Consider the following 15063-nt stretch of genomic DNA (forward strand, 5'->3'; position numbering starts at 1 on the left):
GCAAAATAGACAGGAAAAGTACTAGCGGAAGCTGCCAATTTCTTGGAGGCAGATTGGTTTCTTGGTTTAGCAAGAAACAAAAGTCAATTTCCACATCAACTGCAAAAGAAGAATATATTGTTGCAGGAAGTTGTTGTGCACAGATTCTTTGGATGAAGAATCAGTTACTGGATTATGGGTTAGAATTTTCTAAAATCCCTATTTACTGTGATAATCAAAGTGCTATTGCTATGACAGGTAATCCAGTTCAACACTCAATGACAAAGCACATCAGCATTAGGTACCATTTCATAAGGGAGCATGTGATGGAAGGTACAGTGGAATTGCATTTTGTTCCAACAGATCAACAACTAGCAGATATCTTCACAAAACCACTATGTGAAGCTACAAGACTGGTAAATGAACTTGGAATGGTTTTAGGTTCTTTCTCTAAATCTGCTAAACCTCGACATCTATATGATTTTTTTAAAAACTGATCAGATTTGCTTGGTTCATAACTCTCCAAAGAAGAGCTAGGCCTTCACTTCTACCCTCAAGCTCAACTACAAGTAACCCTTTCGAAGCCAATTTTCCTTCTGATGCACTTCATTTTATCCTTTCTCCTAATAGTTTCGCATAGAAAAATAAAATCAGGCCTTTCTTGACATATAACGTATGTAAGGAACTGAACTTTCAAGGATTGGCCCACTCCCCATTGTTCCAGCTTAGCGTACTCATAATGGTTGGCGATCCTGCAATGTAGAACCCACCATTAGCAAGTTTTTTTGACCTGAACTGTTATTTTCTTCTGGGTTGGTCATGTTCTCATCTTCCATTTCGTCATTCAATTTCAGCCCAGTAGAGTTGGCCTCCTCAGTCCTACGTCTCTTGGGGTATGTTACCTTAAGCTCAATTAGTTCCTCATCCATATCATTTCCTTCCATTATCACAAGATTTGGACTTAAATGTTCAGTTGAGATAAGGTTATTGATTCCCCGAATTACGCATATATTATTCTTATTTGAAACATTCTGCCTATCTTCAACATCTCCTAAATTAGTGGGATTGATTCCATCTTTTACGCCCCTAACAATAGCCCTTCCTTATCCAAATCTCCTCCGTCATTTGTCGATGGTGCAGGCGGACCTATGCCACCCTGTTTCAGCCATTTTGCTCCCATGGTGTAATTTTTACGTCTCGGATCAGCACGCATCCAAACTCCATAAGGCCTTTCTATCAGATCAACGTGTGTATCAAATGATTTTTCATAAAATTTCTCACTATGACCGATTAAACCACATATAAAGCAGAACGTTGGGATACTCTCATACTTGAAGGTTACCCAACACCAATTATCTCCATTTTTTCTCAGTTTCATTCTTCGTTTCAGGGGTTCATCCAGTGCTATATTGACATGAATTCTCAAATAGTCCCGCCACGCTCCCACGAAATAATTGGGGTCTAACTCTACAAATTTGCAAATGTAATCACCAATGTCAGCCACCACTCTTTGAGACATAAAGCCAGCATTCATCCCATGTAATTGGACCCAGAGATCTAACTTATTGATTGGGATTTTCGAGGATTATCTCCCTCCATGAGACGTTCAGAAATAAAATGAAATCTACCGAAAGTCAATTGACTCCCTTCCATTACTCTCTTGATATCCAACTCATGATAAAACTGAAAAATGTATTTATTTCTGTCCAGTTCTTTCACGTATAAGCCCCTTCCCAGTCTCCATAAGGCCTATATCTTAGTTTGCATTTTCTGGAAATCAATATTGGACTACGTTAAGAATCTTCCTATAAGACACCAACGTAAATCAATTTCTGAAAGATCCTCAGTCTCTTCCTCATAGTTTAATCCACCTTCCTCCTCTTCCCCAATTCGAATATTTGCACAACTTTCCTTCATTTCCTTGATTGGATTTCGGTACCCAGCCATAACGGCTAAAACGAACAGAATAAGACAAAGATACTAATGCACATGATTAACCTTAGACTTTCCAACCATGTCAATAGGAAAGACAATTACTCTTCTCGTGCAAATGTGCTTAATTAACAAAAAGAAATATCACACGCCAATTATGTTTAAAAGAATATCATGTATAATATTGTAATATACATTAAATTTTTAACCGAATTTTTTTAAAACAAAACCGAATCGAAATATTATTCGGTTCAATCCAAAAAAACCGATAGACCAAATTACCTAAAATTATGGACCTAACCGAAATAATATAATTCGATTCAATTTTTCAGTTTCAGTTCGGTTTTGCTCACCCCAAATTGGGTGAGAAAATTTGAAGTAAAATAATAAAATGTCAACATTTTATAACCTTTTAATAACATATAAAGGTTTGTTATATTGGTATAATATAAAAAAATGGACGGAACAACCCACAAAGAAAAGTATAAGGAATTGAGTAGGACGGAGGGATTATATTTTAACTCTGAAACTGAACATATCTTAGTATGATTTATTTATAAAATTATTTTTCCGAGGAAAAGAATATAATATGTATTCTTTTCTTAAAGTATAAGTTAAATATTTCTAAAAAGTAAGTAATGTCAAACTTAAACCCTAATTTTGGGTAATAACTGGATCACAAAAAAAATCCTGACCCGAATTGAAGAGCGGGGCAGTACCCAAACAAAACAAAAGGGCGACAGATTGAAATCGGACCAAACTCAAACAGGACACTTGGGGGTTATGATTTGGGCACGTCAGAAACTAATGTCAGGTTCAGGCAGCCATCTAAATGAATCATAGACCCAGTACTTGCATACAATACATACAATAACATCAGTACCTTTTTGCAGTACCTCGTACAATCCAACATTTCCATATTCATTAGATCCGCCGCCTTTTCAATCATACACGATCAACGATGATACACATAATTCCTTAATAAATATGCCTTGTTGTTGTATCCTTCTTGCACCTAATAATAATAATATCTTCTCAATTGATTTTCCCCATAGCCATGTCAAGGTATGCCCCCTTTTTAATTTTAATTTTGATTTTTATGTGTTTAAATATTTGCCAGAGTGTTTATTGTGTTGTCCAAATTACAGCTAAATGGTGCTAGGTTTTGATTCGATCATTTTTATAGCTGGAGCAGTTTTTCGATTGATTTACGGAGTTTGTTATACTGGAATTAACTAGCTAACAGTCATAATCAGAAATATGAATGTCACCAGGCTGCAAGAAAAGTATTAATATAATTTCCACTATACGACCATGGTTTAGTCGAATTAATAAGGATTGAGTTAGTTACTGTGTAATTCGTAAAAGTATAAAATGTTTACCATTAGCTCTGAACATCCTTGTTTTGTCTTCAATTGGGATCGACAAGTTGAGAAGCTTGTCTATTGTCCACCATCTGCGTATATTTGTTTTTATCCTGAGATCACTTTTCCTAGAGTTACACGAACTTCTGCTCATCCCATGCCCCTCAGAGGCAAATTTTACATTTACGCATTTATTATTTGAGATACATTTTGAAAGGAAGAGTTGGGAGGGTGTCGGCCCTAAATATCATTTTAGCGTAAAAAATGGTCCAAAATGTTACTTCTGGAAATTATGGCCCAAAATATCAGTTGGCCACGCAAACCGAAATAGCGTTTTGACAAAATGCTAGATCGTCTCACATTTTGTACCATCTTGTTTTTTTTAAACACACAAACGCTACACCAAGGCACATTTTGCCTTCCTTTTTTTATTTTTTATTTTATAAACGCTAAATTGTGTAACGTTTTGGTCCCCAAACACAACTCCATGTAGCATTTTGACCCCAAAATATTACTTTATCTAGCGTTTTACTTATATAAAAAAAAATAATTTTAAACCAAATAAACAATTGTTCAACACTAAAATAATTAAAAATTATTTTAAACTGTTTTCAAATCCCAAAAGAGGATTGGTGAACCCTGAAATGTTAAAAATTGTTAAATTATGTCACATCCTTAAATTTTAAAATTATTTAATTTAGAGTTTACATTTTTGGTTCCTAGGCCTTAAACCCTAGATTAGATTAAATTAGGGTTTAGGCTAAAGGCCTTACACCCTAACCTTAAATAGGTGTACGTTTTATTAATTTTTTTTAATCTATACTATATTATAATAGCCGGAATAGAGATGATTTGGTTCAACGGTTTGGTTCAACGATAATTCCCTAATTTTGATTATTACAAAAATAGATAAATAGTGTTATATATCTAATAAACTATTAAATTATTAAACTACTACTAAATATAGTATACTTATCCTACTAAATTACGAATACAACTTATCATATTATTAAAAGATATAAATAATAGTGTTACATATCTGCAAAACTACTAGAAATAGTCTATTTATTCTACTAAATTACGACCACATGTTATTCTATTATTTTTAATAAAAATTTATAATCATTATATATTTATATAAATATTTTAAAAATATAACATAACTTGATAAATAAAAATTTAAAATATTAATGGAAACCCGTGCATCGCACAGGATTTATGCTAGTATTTTTAAAACCCAAAAAAGGATTGGTGAACCCTAAAATGTTAATTTTTTTTTAAATTTGATGTGTTTTTGATCCAATTTTCTAATATTTTTAAAACCCAAAAGGGGATTATTGAACCCTTAAAAATTAAAAATAGTTAAATTAGGGTACATCACTAAATTTAAAAATATTAATTTAAAAAATAAATATTAAAAACGTAAAATTAAGTAGTATTTCCAGCCCCAAAATAACATAACTTAAAAAGCTAAAGTAATAAAAACAAATAATATCCCGAGTAAACGCCACATAGTGTTGCGTTTTATAGAATAAAAAAAGAAAAAAAGAGTTAAAACGCTGCACGAAGTAGCGTTTTGAGCTGTTTTCTAAACACTACACGATAGCACGTTTTCAAGTGACATTTTGGGCCTTAATTTTCAGAAATGACATTTGGGGCATTTTTATTGAAGTGATAACATTTTGGTCCATTTCTCGAGTTAGGAAGAGATTAAGTTTATGTTTCTTTCCTTCAAATTATAAGGCATGTATTGTTTTACAATGTTTATTTATTCCATTATACTACTTCCCTCGTTATATAGTCCCGATGTATCCCTAAGTGTTTCCTAATTTCTTGAAAACAACCTAAAAACTGATTTAAATTTGGACAATGGGGTAATCGGATTAGGCCTGTCAATGGATCGGGTTTGGATCGGATCGACCTAAATCCATATTCATATCCATTTATTTTTTCGGATTCAGATCGGATCAGTCCCAGATTTTTTATAGGCCGATCCATATTCGGATCCTTTCGAATTACGAATTTCGGATTGGATATCCCCTCCATTTATGTATATTTATTTTTTAACATAACATATTACAAAAGCTATTTTATAAATTGGAAACATACCAAAAATTAAACATACCATTGGATTGTAGAGTATTTGATTCTCACAATAGAAAAAAATTGATGTATTGATGTGGAATTATTATCTGAATTGAGATTTGGGGTGGGATTGGCAGTGATATGCCGTTCTGAAAAGTTAAAAAATTAGGGTATAATATAGAGGACTGCAGTCTAGAGATTGGACCATATGAAGTATAGATAGAAAATGGGCCTTTACTGAGGATAAAACTTCTAAATTAGAATTAGTAAAAAATCATTTTATTATATAATATTATATATATATATAATTTTTTATATATAAATAAATATATATATAAACTGAATCGGGTTATTAAAGGATCGGATCGGCGTAAATCCATATCCACTTCATTTATAATCGGATTTTTCTTATCGGTTCCCGGATCGGATTTTTAATAGGTCAATCCATATCCGCTAAAATAGTCTCAGATCGGATCGGGTTGGATCGGATTTTCGCACCATTGACAGGCCTAAACCGGATAGCTTAGTATACTTTAAAGGGATAACTAAAATATTAGATTTAGTATTTAGAGTTAATAATTCCATAATTTGGACACTATTAATCTCATGAAACAAGCATAGTCTTAGTGTTAAATTTAAGTAATTTGGTCATTGTCGCGGGATCATTTATACCATGAAAAAAATAGCCTAGGATAACTTATTAGATAAATATCTGAAATTCGGTAAGGTTGAAAACCTTGATACATAATTTTGTAGACTTATTACTGGGAATATATATAAAGAATCTGTAGATGTACCGAAGTTGAGGTCCATATGTTGTTGGGTAGAGTTTTTATATAGTGTACTCAGTTCCGATTGTTATTATTATTAAATATGGTCGAGCTTAAGTAAAACTCAACAATAATTTTAACCGAAAATGATATTGATGATGTAATTTAATGTATGCATTTGTTAAGTGCAGATTACTGGCATTCAGCAATATTAGGAGGGCAGTAAACTCCCTTCTCCAAACTCCTAAGGCCAGACACTCTCGATTGTATAATTGTGGGGCACCATGTGCATATGGGATGCCATATTCACTGTCTAGATTGTACTCTCAATATAAAGTATCAAACAGGAGACTTGTCTGTTGCATGTCATGTGAAGTAAAAACAACTTTGCAGAAGGCTGGAGGTCGTAGAAACCTTTATTTTTTAGCAAGCAACAAAATATCATCTCATGCTCAAATTGCTTGGAAAAGGCTCTCTCACATTTGTTCCTACAGTGCTCCAATTTTACCCCCAATTAGTAGAATTGCTTGTGCAGTGAGTCTTGCTTTGACCCGTTCACACCTGGTAGCACCTGGTGTTCTTGCCTTAATTTTCAGGGAATTAACATGTTCGAAAAGGATATGGGCAGAAGCAGAAGGGTTCCCCTCCAAGGATTCACTGTACATGCATGCACAAGATGGGCATGTGTACTTGTCTTCTTTTGTTTTCTCTCTTTTTGAAAGTTTAATGATGCTTTTTAGAGCAATATATTTAACGGTTATATTCTCACCTTGCATTGCTATGGCTCCATTTGCGGATTCTTTTGGCATCGAGTTTAGGAAGAAATGGCTTCGTCTTGTTCATTTAACCCTAGAAATAGCAGGCCCTGCGTTTATTAAATGGGGTCAGTGGGCAGCAACAAGGCCAGATCTTTTCCCTAGTGATATGTGCACTGAGCTTGCTGAACTCCAAACCAATGCTCCAGCACATGGCTATGATTACACGAAAAAGTCTATTGAAAGAGCATTTGGACGCAAGATTCCTGAAATTTTTGAGAAGTTCGAAGAAAAACCTATTGCATCTGGTAGTATTGCTCAGGTTCATCGGGCTACTTTGAAGTTCCGGTATCCCGGGCAACGGAGTAAGCCTATTCTTGTCGCTGTAAAGGTCAGACATCCTGGAGTAGGTGATGCAATTAGAAGAGATTTTTTGTTAATCAATTTCTTTGTGAAATTTTCAAAAATCATACCTACCTTAAAATGGTTGAGACTGGACGAAAGTATGCAACAGTTCGCTGTGTTCATGATGAGTCAAGTTGATCTTGCGAGGGAGGCTGCTAATTTGAGTCGTTTCACTTACAATTTTCGCAGATGGAAGGATGTCTCATTTCCCAAGCCTCTGTACCCTTTGGTGCATCCAGCTGTCTTAGTGGAAACTTATGAACATGGTAACAATATTCTGCACTATGTAGATGAGGTTGATGGACAAGAGCCTATTAAAAGTGGTCTTGCCCATATCGGGACTCATGTCCTTCTCAAGATGCTTCTGGTACTGTATAATTCATATTAGTTGGTGTCTTTTTACTCATATTATTGTCATTTGGTTTAGTTATGGTGTACTTTTGGTTTTTTTTCCTGCACATTGTGCTTTGTCTCTTATCCTCCATCCCATACTGTTTATTCCTGTTTATTTTCCCATCTTTTAATTTGGTTGACAGTTTATTGAGTTTAATGCTTCTGTTTGTACTGAATTTCCAGGTTGACAATTTTATTCATGCGGACATGCATCCAGGAAATATTCTTGTTAGAGTTAATCAGAAAAACGCTCCATCGAAAGGGCTGTTCAAATCTAGGCCCCATGTTGTTTTTCTTGACGTTGGTATGACTGCTGAACTTTCAAAAACAGACCGAGTCAATCTGCTAGAGTTCTTTAAGGCTGTTGCTTTAAGGGATGGACGCACTGCTGCTGAAAGAACCCTCAGATTATCCAAACAACAAAATTGTCCAAACCCAGCAGCTTTTATAAAGGTGATATATGAAAGCCTGACATAGTTTTGTAATACGAGCATGAATAACGGCAAAGTGTGTGCGACAGATGTCTAATATGAGGTTGCTACTTGGCTAATGCATATATATACAATGTTTATCGGTTAACTGATCACACTGCCAATCAACAGGAATAGATTATTCTCTGCTTTAGAGACAAAACATGTATTATAATAGGTTTTGGGTTCCAATTAAGAAAACTAACTTGGTTTTCAGGTGTCATATGTAACTGTTTATGATGGCCTTTTAATATGTTCGATTCAATTTTGTATAATTGATATAAAAATTTGTTTTGTGCACTAGCTGATAGGGTCATGATTAAAAAACTACGATTTAAGCTTACTTCTTCCCTGCTTTAGTAACAGTTAACTAGTATGCGTGCAAGATTTCAAGGAGTAGCTTTTATGAGGTAGCTTTGTGTCTTTAATTATGTACTTTCTAAAAATTAAGTTTTGCTTTATCAGGAGGTGGAAAGTTCTTTTCGATTATGGGGTTCTACTGAAGGTGATGTAATTCATCCTGCTGATTGCATGCATGAGTTGCTTCACCAAGTTAGGCGCCACAAAGTTAATATTGATGGCAATGTAACCACTGTGATGGTGACCACCTTGGTTCTAGAGGTATGTTGTGCGGATCTTATGCTTATTAGCATTACTTAAGTTACTATCACTAGAATGAATTGGTCAAAGTGTATGCTTCGACCACTGCTTCCACTAACTGAACATCGGAACTAAAAATTCGTGTGTTGAAATCAGTTGATTTCATGCCCCTACATCACAGTTCAGAATAGATTAATGGAGAATACTTATGCTTTAAAAATATAATCTTGTCAGTTGTCAGTATTGTTGTCTTTGTTTTATAACTATGAAATCTTAATTGTAGTTAGTGAGATAAAAAGGAAATAGTTAGTGGAATTAGCAAAGAAAAATGGTTAGATCAGAATGATACATAGTTTACTACAAGTGATTACTGATGTGCAGATTGCTTTTATAGCATAGATTTTTTGGTATTATGATTGTTTGTGATGCTGGGTTTCTATCTAATGTTCAATTTTGCCCTTGACCCGATTGGGCAAGTTTAAAATGAGCTTTAGCTTTACGCTCTAAAAAGTGGTAGAACTATGTTGTTCATTGTCCAGATTTATAAACTCTACTGTTTGTTACCCATCGTTGATCCTGCAGGGATGGCAACGGAAACTTGATCCAGAATATGATGTGATGCATACATTGCAAACTATGCTTTTCAAAGTTGACTGGGCCGAGTCTCTCTTCTACACTATTGAAGGACTAATGGCCCCTTAAAAGGTGCCCCGGTTTATTACGTATCAAAATTTTTGATAAAGTAGTTCAATACTTGTATTTCTTATGTTGGAGTAAAATATTTATCATTTGAAAATAGAATAAGAGGTGGCAGTCATTCCCTTCAGGCTGTGACGAAGTTATCTGTCAAGTATAATTTTACATGTTATTGACAAAAACTTGTAGCAAAAGATTTTTGATGATGATGAAAATCAGTATGAAAAGATTGTAAATGATGGTGGTTGTGCTGCTTACCTTGTTTGATTGTCACTCCGCGCTTTGGCAAATGAAGTCGTTTTTACTCTATCGAAGTTGTATAACATGTTAAGCACCTAAAACAGGATGCTTTTGGACTGAAACAAGCAAAAGGTCATCCAGATGCAATATAATATCCTTGGAAAGCAGGTCCCAGTGAGGGGTTTGATGGATATATTAGAAAAGAAACATGCTGGATAATGGACTACAACTATATACTTCTGCTTACTGAAATAGATTATAGATCTGAAAAATATGATTGAGTGCAGGGTAGATGAATTGAACCCAGCAGCCAGCGAAGTTTCAGAAAACTAGAATCCGCTGCTGAAAATTGGATCGGAGATCATCAACGCTGCACTCAATAACTTTTTAAAGATCTGCATTGTTTTCCTTTCATGGTATTGCTTACCCCTGTGCTTCCCTTCAATTTAAGAGGCTCTATATAAATGAATTTTACATGTACTACCTCCCCATCTTTTTCTTGCTCACTTGCTGGGTGATCTGTTTGGTTTTGTTAGAGAATAACCAAGGCATTGCAAGGTTGTACGCTATTGGCTGTTGGTCGTACAACTGTACTGCTTGTTTACAGTTTGATCTAATTTTAAAAGAGTACTACAGTTTGTACTTGGTAAATGAAGTACTTATCCCAGCCTTACAGAGGAATGACATTATTTTGTACTGCCTCCTTTTCTTTGTTGTTGTTAAGACTTTGTAGCATCTTGTTCAGCAGTATCTCTGTTTGGTCACCATAAGCATCATGCTTGTATTTATTTACTCTATGTATAACTCTATGATAGTTTAGGCAAGTGACACTATTTTTACTCTAACTCTAAATTCGACTATGCTGGCTAACTTTGCTCATGCTCTCGTTTGTTTGTTCATGACCGGTTGTTCAGTCCTTAAAATAAACGTTTACAAAACAAGACATGATTTTTTTTTAATTCACAAAAATATACAAAAACATTTATGCTATTTTGCTCAAGTTTCTGTTCTTCGAAATGGATCCGGGAAAAATATAAATTTATCTTTTTTAACTTAAAATAAAATAGTTAAATTCTCATGCAGAATAAAATAAAAAAATAGTTATAGAAACAATATATCAAATTACACAAAAAACTGAAAACTATAATTTTTTAGGAGTATAACTATCAATAACAATTTTTTGGAAATTATACATATATAAAAAATATACATGTCTTAGATAAAATCAGTTTTTTTCAACATAGCCTATTCAATTCGTATGATAATCACATGATTCATTGGAATATTTGCTAACATAATAATTATGATTACAGATTTCGGAAAATAAAATTATTCAGGTGAAATACCGATTTTTAATTTATTGGTCAATTTTTGACAAATTAGATTATTTCTTTGCCGATTTATGGAATCGGTTAAATTAGCAATTTATAGAATTTTTTGAAAAATCGGTTAACTTCTGCAATAAAAATCTTAATATAAATATAATTATTAGGAAAAATTACAATTATATTTTCGGATTTTCTTGTTAAGACGATATTTCATTACCAAAAACCGGCGATTCCGAAGTCTCAGATGAAAGTAATGCTGCTCCGACCTCCTCCTCGGTCTCTCTCCGTAATCTCTCCCCACCGCTTCTTTTTCTCTCCCCTTAAACCCATCTCTCTCTCTACTCTCTCTCGTCTCTCTCCTCTCTCATCTCTCTCCACATCCGCAGCACTCTCCTCGTCTCCCTCTCTCCCATACGGCCCATCTCTCCACAAAGGCACTAAACCCCACACCATCAAAACCCAAGATTCAGACCCACTAATCAACGAACACAACTTCACTCGAGAGTTCAACATTGCAGCTCTTCGCGTACCTTCAGACCACTGCTTTGTGCTAGAAAATCGATTACGAGGCCATTTATTGAATTGGCCTCGTATTCGCAACATTGCTAGAGTTGTTGGTGATGATGTTGATGATGATGTTAAAGAATTTATCGTATCGAAAAATGAGACTGAGGAAGAGGGTAGTTTGGTTTCTTTGAATAGGAGGGTTTATGGGAAATGTGAGGGGGATGGGGAGAGATTGAGTGGGGTTTTGTATAGAGATGAGCTTGTTAGGACTTTTGATGCTAAGGGGTATGTGAATTTTAGGAATTTAGCCAAGTTGTCGAGGCCGAAGAAGAGGAAGACTAAAAGGGGCGGGGGAGGTAATGAGGGGAGAGGGGAGAGAGGGAGTGTTTATGTTGTGGAGGTTAACGAGGAGGAGAGTGAGGGGGAATGTGATGAGATGAGTGGATTGTTGGGAGATGATTTTACGGGAAGGAAGTGGAGGGGCTCGACGAGGTTGTTGCTGTTGGATGAGCGGTATTCGGATAAAGAATTGGATGAAATGCCGGTTGCTATTAAGGTCGTTCTACCTTAAATTAGTTTGTTGGGATGTTTGATGTTTGTGGAAACTAAATTTAAAGAACTAATAGTAAGCTAATTAGCTAAAGGATATGTAGTTATGTCGATGGTTGAGAATGTATAGAAGATAATGTAGTTTTGCACAACTTGTACATGTTTAATTCAGGAGTTTGATTTTTGTGTATTGTATTTGATATTTAGGCAGTCTTCATTGAAGGTGGAAGTGAAGGTATGACACCACCTATAGAACTTGTGAGATGCAAGCTCACTTTGTTTTATGCTTATTGGCAGATGAATGAGGTAAAAATTCACAATCAATATTATTTACTTGTGTTTGTGGTAATTGTTGCTGTTCTCCCTGTCAGTATATCACGACTATCTTTGTGTGCTGTATATCCTTTGTTTTCGTGGTCTATTTTCTTTTTACTGGAGGGACCGTGTCTCTCATCTCCAAGAACCTTAACTTCCCCCTTTGTACCAAAAAAATTTAGAACATATCAAAAAGAAAAATTTAGTAGTTAATTTGACTAAACTATGGCATATTCTTTATTTACAAACATGGCTGTCTGGATTACGAAGGTTATGATGCTCTTGCAGATTTTAGAGGCATTGCTACCGGAAGGGTTGATTGTTCCTTCAGCCTTTGAGACAGTTGGGCATATTGCTCATTTAAATTTAAGAGATGAACATCATTCTTATAAGAAGCTCATTGCGAAGGTACATACTCCACACTTTTTATTAATCATAAATAGCATCATCTGAATTGTGGAAAATTGGTAACATTTTATTAGACTGAGTCATTATATTTCTTTCATTCCTTTCCTCGCCAGGTTGTTTTAGATAAAAACCAGCCAAAGATACAAACAGTTGTCAATAAAACTGATGCCATTCATAATGACTACAGAACTATGCAGCTTGAAGTTCTAGCAGGAAATCATTCCCTTGTGACAACTGTAGTTGAAAATGGACTGCGTTTTCAAGTGGACTTATCAACAGTGCAAGTTTCCTGTATATTGTTATTGTGGATATGTGTAGAGCATGAATTTATAGCTGTTAGACTTTCTGTTTAGTGACTTGATAAGATATATTTTTTCTTTTCTTGTGTGCAGTTATTGGAATTCAAGGCTTTCAACTGAAAGGCAAAGACTCCTTAATTGCTTTACACAGGATGATATTGTCTGTAAGTTTGTGTTTCAGACTTCGCTTCTTGAGTTACTCGACATTATAACCTATTATTTAATAATACGGTATATGTTTTGATTATGATGATCTTTTGTCAATATTTTGTTGTGTTTAACATCTTTTGGCAACATTAATGCCGAGGTGCTGCTTCTATGATACAGGTGATGTTTTTGCTGGGGTTGGTCCTATAGCTATAGCTGCAGCAAAGCGAGTTAGACATGTGTATGCTAATGATTTAAACCCCAATGCGGTTGATTTTCTTCAAAAGAATTGTGTCATCAACAAACTTGAAAGAAAAATTGAGGTACGAGTGTTCTTATCACACAAATAATGACCTTTTTAAGTTTACAAAGTATCATCCAGAACTCATTTCAATATTTGCTTTACTGAGCACTCTTTGGAGCTAGCAGGAGTATATTTGTGTTAATGATCATACTTCAAAATTTGGGCATTTACCGGGCACTGTACATTTGGGACAATTCCTTGACATCTAATATAATTTCAAGTTTCAACTTTTTCCATGAATGTATATTGTCTTTCATACATGCAACGTTTATTGTTAATGAATTGTTTATCCATGTATTCATATGAGGCTTTTCATAGTTCATTGCAGATTAATAGCTAAATTTGATTTATAGGTCTTTAATATGGATGGCCGGAGGTTCATTGATTCTGTTATTGGAAGTTCGAAAGTAAAGTGCATCACACAAGTGGTCATGAATTTACCAAATGACGCTGCCGAATATCTTGGTATAGATTTTTCCAATACAAATCACACACACACAAAGTATATATATTCAAGTGCTCTACCCAATTAAATTATTTCTAAGAATGGCTTTGTACATTAATTAACCATATGATAGCCTATTACATCTTGAATTTGGTATGTACTTGTAATCAAAACTATCACGCTTGCACTGTTGCAAGACATGGAACAATATAGATATTTTTGCAGCATACTAAGTTTGAGTTACCCTCGTTTTGACTATATATGCAAAACTGATTGCAGATGCATTCATAGGATCATTTGGTAACTATGATAACACTAAAACATTCACGCTGCCGAAGATTCATGTTTATGGATTCTCTAAAGCTCAAGACCCAGAATTTGAATTTCAAGAGGTATTGTTTTTTTCAGTTTTTCTAGCACTGCAGGCCTTCTTTATAGATTCAGAATAGTTCTTTCTATTAAATGATTAGTTAAATTTTGGTAGTACGGCTGAATGAAAAAGAAGATTTCCCTACTAAAATTGAGTCTTTCACATTGTACATCTTTGTTGATCTTTTGAATGTTCCCGATTCAGCGGATCAGAATTGCATTGTGTGAGGTGGCATTTGAGATACAGTTGCATAGGGTCCGCCTTGTAGCACCAGGAAAGTGGATGATGTGTGCATCATTTATACTCCCGGAGAGCGTGGCATTTGCAAAGTGAGCTTTTAGTTTGTAGCTAGTTAGGAATTAGGATAATTATGCTACGGGTCAGCTGTTCAAGTTTGTATATAATATATAATCATACTTAAAAGCAATAAAATTCTTTTCCTTTTATTAATGACTTGTGAGAAATGATGAAATGCTCAAAATTGTCATGGTCAGATAAAAGTAACACATAATTGCCAAATGACTTGAAAGTACAACAGGCCTACCGTCATTCCTTCCCTATTGAAAGTCATGGAACCTTAATGCAATATTTGGTTTAAAAGATTTAAATTAATTTGAATGAGTAAATTAATCAGGCAACGAATTAGGAGAAAACAGAATGTCATGTTTTCTAGTATCAGAGGAGCAAAAAGTGATTACAGTA

General features: G+C 34.6%; 2 protein-coding genes across 3 annotated transcripts; both read left to right on the forward strand.

Annotated features, from left to right (window-relative positions):
• Positions 1-2653: 2653 nt before the first annotated feature.
• LOC141721238 (uncharacterized) lies at positions 2654-10344 on the forward strand. Of its 2 annotated transcripts, XR_012574677.1 has the most exons (6): positions 2654-2976; positions 6322-7657; positions 7867-8136; positions 8619-8774; positions 9336-10105; positions 10226-10344. XR_012574677.1 is itself a non-coding variant. In XM_074524062.1 (5 exons), the coding sequence occupies exons 1-5, from the start codon at positions 2969-2971 to the stop codon at positions 9453-9455; spliced, it is 1890 nt and encodes a 629-aa protein (XP_074380163.1). In that variant the 5' UTR covers positions 2654-2968; the 3' UTR covers positions 9456-10344. The 2 variants fall into 2 exon arrangements, 1 of the variants encoding a protein (XP_074380163.1); XM_074524062.1 differs by having other exon boundaries at positions 9336-10344.
• An 869-nt stretch (positions 10345-11213) lies between these two features.
• On the forward strand, positions 11214-14811 carry LOC141721239 (tRNA (guanine(37)-N(1))-methyltransferase 1). The gene is made up of 9 exons (XM_074524063.1): positions 11214-12080; positions 12281-12379; positions 12677-12796; positions 12910-13076; positions 13189-13259; positions 13423-13565; positions 13900-14011; positions 14271-14383; positions 14566-14811. Exons 1-9 carry the CDS (start codon positions 11262-11264, stop codon positions 14692-14694), a joined length of 1773 nt encoding a protein of 590 aa, XP_074380164.1. The 5' UTR covers positions 11214-11261; the 3' UTR covers positions 14695-14811.
• The last annotated feature ends 252 nt before the right edge of the window (positions 14812-15063 follow it).

This window comes from Apium graveolens, chromosome 4 (assembly GCF_009905375.1).
Source record: "Apium graveolens cultivar Ventura chromosome 4, ASM990537v1, whole genome shotgun sequence".
Lineage (NCBI taxonomy): Eukaryota > Viridiplantae > Streptophyta > Magnoliopsida > Apiales > Apiaceae > Apium > Apium graveolens.